Source organism: Ursus maritimus, unplaced genomic scaffold, assembly GCF_017311325.1.
Source record: "Ursus maritimus isolate PB19 unplaced genomic scaffold, ASM1731132v1 scaffold_12, whole genome shotgun sequence".
Taxonomy (NCBI): domain Eukaryota; kingdom Metazoa; phylum Chordata; class Mammalia; order Carnivora; family Ursidae; genus Ursus; species Ursus maritimus.
The window spans coordinates 28,302,813-28,308,812 of NW_024423564.1; the positions used below are offsets into that span (position 1 = coordinate 28,302,813).

A 6,000-nucleotide genomic window follows, 5' to 3' on the forward strand; every position below is an offset into this window, starting at 1 on the left:
GAGCCCTCCCTTGCCTCAGCACTTGAGTAATGACGAATGCATTCCATACAGCTGGTGATGAAGACAACTCAAAGAAACTGCCTGCATCAGCTCCAAATATTTTTAAAAGCGATGCAAATTGAGGTGGAGAGAGAGTGGGAGAAAAACCATCTCCTGACAAACAACTTTATTTTGGGATAATTTAGCTAACAGTCTCAGAAATGCAGATCTTGTTTGATGTTTCCTTTAGATTTTAAGAGAGAAGACCCAGAATTTTTACTGTTTCCATGTAACATCTTATATTAAATGTCACCAATTCTCAACAGCTATTCTTAGGGACTGATGATAAATGCAGATAATATATCGCATGTGTATAGTACTTTTCTGTTTAAGATCATTTTTACACGTTGCCAATTTATGATTATTTTGTTTTCACAGTATCAAATATTCTGACCTACTTGATCTACAAATAAGCTTATAATTTCATATGTATTTAGGCAAAACCTGATTAATGGAGGAATAATATTTACACTTATAATGTAAATTTAAATTGGTTTGAAATGTCAGACAGAGTTTCTTGCTTTGTTGTTTTTGGCTTTTAAAGAAGATAGAAATGCAAGAGAAAGGGCTTTTGAAAAAAGAGAGGAAAGCCAAGAGAGAGACTTGAAGTGGCTTAATCAAAACAGCTTTGTCCTAAACTCTGAATTTATTTGACTTTTTCCTGAATGGAGCACCTGAATGGAATTGACTAGACTCCTAATAGGTAATAGTGGCAGTCTGAGTGGAAGGAAAGACAAAGGCTCAACACAAGGGTCTTGGTTCAGGGTATGACATAGTCAAACAGAAGTTTCTGATTATCAGCAGTCTCCATGTAGTTGCTTCCGGACTTTCCCTAAACTACTGGGTAGCTTTCAGATTAAGGGCCAGCAAAGCTTAGTGAATTCAATAGGCTGTTTGAATAACTGAACTATGAGGGGTTCACTGTTGGTTTTTTGAGTCATAGCAAGGGTGTTCCTGGAGTAACACATCCAAGAATTGACTTTGCCAGAGCAAATGGGGCTGATGACCAGGAACCAGTGCTGGGCCTGTCCCAGGCTGTCCTGTCCACTGGAGATTAGAGGGCATGTATAAGAATCACCAGGCTTTTCTATTTTGCAAAAGGGCTCTTATGAAGAGTAAATAACGGGACAATGCTATGAAAAATGTACAAAGGTATCATTCTTAAAAATGACAGAGAGCATCAACGGTCCTCTATCAAAAGGGCATCACTGCTATTTGCTGTTCCTTCGAAACAATTACCAAGTGGCTGAAGTGGTTGTAGGTTCATGTTTATCTTCCTGGTAGACTGTTCCACATGTAAAGAAGTGAAGTTCCAGGAGAGAAAAGAGCATGGACATGGTGTGAAGTGAAGAGACAGAATAGCATTTAGATCTTTTCTTTCTAAAGAGTTAAATATTGGGGCGCCTGGGTGGCTCAGATGGTTAAGCGGCTACCTTTGGCTCAGGTCATGATCTCAGGGTGCGGGGATCGAGCCCTGCGTCGGGCTCCCTGCTTCTCCCTCTGCCTCTGCCTCTCCTGCTTGTGCTCTCTCTCTCTCAAATACATAAATAAAATATTTTTAAAGAGTTAAATATCAACCACCGCCCAACAGATCATGAATTTTATTTAGAATTTTATTTAGAATGATGATCCAAAATGTTAGAGTGAGGTGTTCTTGCGTGGTTAGCTAACTTTTAACACCTTCTTGAATGTTTCTCTAAGGTGTGAAATTTGAAGGGTGGAAAGCACTGCATTCCTATGTACTGAGGACAAGCATGAGAGGTCAGCTCTGAAGCTCAAAACGGGGTGTGCCTTATTTTCTGACCCTGCCAATTTCAGAAGGGTAGCTGTGAGGTTTAAATGAGATGGAAGTACAACCCTCAGAAGAGTGCCTGGCACGCAGTCAATGCTCAGTAAATGGTTAACTGTAACTACCCTCGGCAGCGGCGGCAGCAGTGGTCAGGAAACTATTTTTTTACAGGTCAGGGACAGTGGCCTGTCTCCAAATGTCTTCATTACTCTCACTCTTCACGCTGGAATAACACTCTTACATATTCCTCACCTCCTTCAGAGCTTTAAAGATTTTGTAACATCCAAAGTCCCGATTTAAAATGCAACCAGCTCTCAAAGAGGTATGATCTCAGTGCACTTTAGTTAATACTTCATCAGGGAAAGGGACTTCATTAATAAATGCACGGCGGATGCTAGTGCCGGCGCGTGGCTCTCCACGCCGAGTGCAGGGGAGCGAAGGAAGAAAAGGAACACGTACTGAGTATTCACCGGGGCTATGTGAGAGGCCTTCTGCATATTTTGACTCTCTTTATCTTCACAACAACTCTGCAAGATTACTGCAGATGATTGTGCAGGATCCTGCAGAGTAAGGGATTAAGCCAGAATTCACCGCCTATGTTACTTTATGCAGATTTGACTCATGCTTCAGACTTACATTTTATTGTGAGCCAATCACGGCAAGTGCTCCACTGAACGAGTCGACATACATATGCTTGAATTGCACTGGGCTGTTTACCACCTAATTAAGTTGTCTCCAGATGGAAGAACAGATAAAAGTTTAACATGAAAACGACTTATGTTTATTCATGTAGGCGAATACAGAGGGGAGAAAAATCTTCACGAGGGGAAAAAATCTCAGAAAAAGGCATCTACAGACTTTTTGCTCTGGAAAAATGAAGAGGTACGTGGGGTTTTGCCACACTCCATTCTTTTCTTCAACACCTAGTACTTCCTCAGGCGCTGGCACTCTCAGTGTATTTATTAACGAAGTCTCCTCCACTGATAACGTAGTGACTGAAGTGTATTACGGTCAGATCTCTTTGAGAGCTAGATGCATTTTAAATCAGGACTTTGGATAACACAAGATCTTTAAAACTGTGAAGGAGGTACAGAATACGTAATGGTGAAATTCCACGTGTTAAGAGTGCTAATAAGGGAGAAATTTGGGGACGGGGCATCATCCCAGACCTTTCCAAAGACACCACATATTCTGCCTTTCAGTCAGCTCAGAGGATATGGTTATTTTCATCCATTTCTTTGCATTTAGTTCGTGAACTGTCTCAAGATCATAGCCCTGTGTTATCAAAAGCCTGGTTTTCTTTTCACCACTCTATGTAGCATCTTTTTAGAAAGATATTCATTTCTTAAAAGTTTAATCATATGTTGTTTTCATCTGTACTTATTTGGCTCTGTGAGGTTCAGAGGAGAACAGAACATTTTCTCCTAGGTAACTAGCAGCTGTATATTTTTGGTTATAGGTTTCTTCCTAATGAGAAATATTTAGCTCCTTAATTTATCCTGCATCCATATGAGCCTGTTGCTACATGCATAGGAATAGTTCACCTTCAGTTTCCAAGAGTCCTCTTCTTCTCCACCTTCCCCTCACCTGAGGCTTCTCCCAGACCATCCAGATAATAGGCACTCTATACCTTTGGTTTCTTTTCAATCTCCTTTCCCTGCCCAATGTGGCATATTGGTCACAGCAGATATTATAGCTAGTTCAGAAATTTGAAACACTAAACAATACTTCTCTTAATTTTTCACAAAAAAAGAAAGAAAGAGAGAGAAGGAAGGAAGGAAAGAAGGAAGGAAGGAAGGGAAGAAAAGGAAGGAAGGGAAGGGAGGACGGAAAGGGAGGGAGGAAGGAAGAAAGGAAGGAAGGAAGGAAAGAAGGAAGGAAGGAAGAAAATTAGGCTGGTACCATGTACATTTCTTTAGAATAGAAGGAAAACCATCCCTGTGATTCAGGAGCATTCAGGAAGAATAACTGGGTAAAAGACCATAAAGTAAGGTCGATTAAAAGTCATAACAAGAAAATGACACTGTGATAAGCCAAATCCTTAATGCAAAATAAAAAGTTGGTTGGTAAGTTTACCAGAATTCTGGAAATCCATGAAGCAGCAGCATAAGTGGTTTGCCTCTTTCACCAGCAGCAACATAATGAAATCTTAACCCCGAATCCTGCGGTACAAAATAGAGGGCATGGAATTTTAGTGGTATTCTGCCAAAAGAAGTGCATTTAGTATTTCCATTTCATTAAAGAAAAAACTCACTTGTGTTATTTTTAATATCAGGAAATAGAATAAGTATTATTAAATTTCAAAAAGAAAAGACTCCATGATTTATTAATAGAGTAAATTAGATTTGTTGACATTCTCTTTATGGTACCTTCCCTTCTTGTTCTACTTACAAGGTCAATTTATATATTACACGCTTCTGGAACAATGTCACAATTTGTGACTTTCATCTTACTGATGTGTCACATTTCATCTCATTCAAATTCCACAGGACATGTAAATAATTCTGATCTGAATTTATATTCCTGCCATGTTTACCTCCTAGTCATGTACTTTTCTCAGCTTGCCCGTCAAGAGCTGTGCCATCAGTTATATAATTCACACCTCCTTTCCTTATTTTTAGTTCTCTCCTTCCCACATTATTATTTTAAGTTGAGTTGCATGTACAGCTCCCCTTGCTTCCTGCTCCTCATGTCATGTCAATGTATTTCTAACAGCAGATTTCTCTGAGTGCTCAAGACTTCTCTCTGCATGTAGGAGACAAGACTGCCCAAGGAAAAGAAAAGGCATGGGGTGAGACAGGAATACAGCAAATACAAGGCGAACTGAAAAGAAGAAAATGGAGAAAAAAAGCAAGAAAGGAAAACAAAAATTCAAGAAGAAGTGAAAAAAGAAACCAAGAACCAAAAGATGAGCACAGAGACTTAGTTTTATATCAGGTAACCCAAGCAAGAGGGTTTCCAGATGTTAAAAAATCTTAAAAGGTCATCTAATTCAACCCCATCATTTCTACAGATTTGGAAACTAAAGTCCAAAGATATTAACATGGGTCATAAAGGTGGTTGAGAGCAGGGCTGTGACCAGAACCGCATTTTGTCCTACCTTACAGAACAATGTTCCTTCCACTCCTTGCTTCTGTCTCTGGGGAAACTCTTTAGGTGGCCAGACTGAGAGGAAAAGCATTATGAGGAATTCCAGATGACTCTTTTTTGCTGCTTTTCCTCCTCAGGTGGGACCAAGATAACAAATCTGACTTTGTCCTCAGCTGCAGAATGCCTTTCTAGAAGTTCAATAACTTCTTTTATTGGTGATGAGTCTTGGCCACTTGATTAGATTCAGTGAATAAATATTTTATTGCACTTACTACATACGACACACTGTTATAAGTTTTTATTTGGGGTTTTTGTTCGTTTGTTTTTTACAAATATCAATTCATTTCATACCAACCCCAGGCTGAAAAAGGGTAAGAAAAATGTGCCCTTGGTCTTTTGAACTCTAGCAGCTGGACAATCTGGCTCCTCACAGGAATCCTGCACTTGGTGACATAAATATCCCCTCATGTGAGGCTACTTTCGAAAGGCCTGTGAGTCAGACTGCAGGGTGCATGCTGAAGGGCCATATCCCTTCACCACCTGGAGCCTCAGGAAATGGAATATCGTGGGCTGCCAGGAGGCTTGGGACAAGCATGAACAGTTCCAGTCTGAATGCATGGTTGACATTTACTTTTTATTCCATTCCTTTGTTCTCTGACTCCGTAAGTCTGCTTCCTTGCTCACAAACACACACCATTTATTTATTGTTTCATGCTGGTTAGGTCATCTGTGAATGCTCCATTCTGCTACTCTGAATAAAGTCCTATTTCCAATGACTTACTCTGTTTACTCTTTCAATCTCTAAAATTTGGGCAAGGACAGCCTCATGAGACAGTAGGGCAGGAGCAGGAACAAGTCCCTACAGCTGATCTGAGCTCTAAAGGGCAAAAAGGTGACAGGAGCCAGCTTCCCCTTACAGAGAGCAGAATTATTCTGGGTTGTTGCGGTGGAGCAGGGGGGGCAGTAATATATACAGGACCCTGATGAGAGAACCTCCTCCCAACCTAGTCTCATTCTCTCTGTCTCTCTCAGTCTCTCTGTCTCTGTGTCTCTGTCTCTGTCTCTCTCTCTCTCTCTCTCTC

At 40.5% G+C, this 6,000-nt stretch overlaps 1 protein-coding gene across 1 annotated transcript in view; it reads right to left on the reverse strand.

The window, feature by feature from the left end:
* EPHX4 (epoxide hydrolase 4) overlaps positions 1–6,000 on the reverse strand; it is a 31,271-nt gene that overhangs the window by 24,787 nt on the left and 484 nt on the right. Inside the window, exon 2 of the mRNA XM_040627040.1 lies at positions 3,905–3,990. Within this exon, the coding sequence (XP_040482974.1) occupies positions 3,905–3,990 (86 nt within the window). The remainder of the gene's footprint in view (positions 1–3,904; positions 3,991–6,000) is intronic.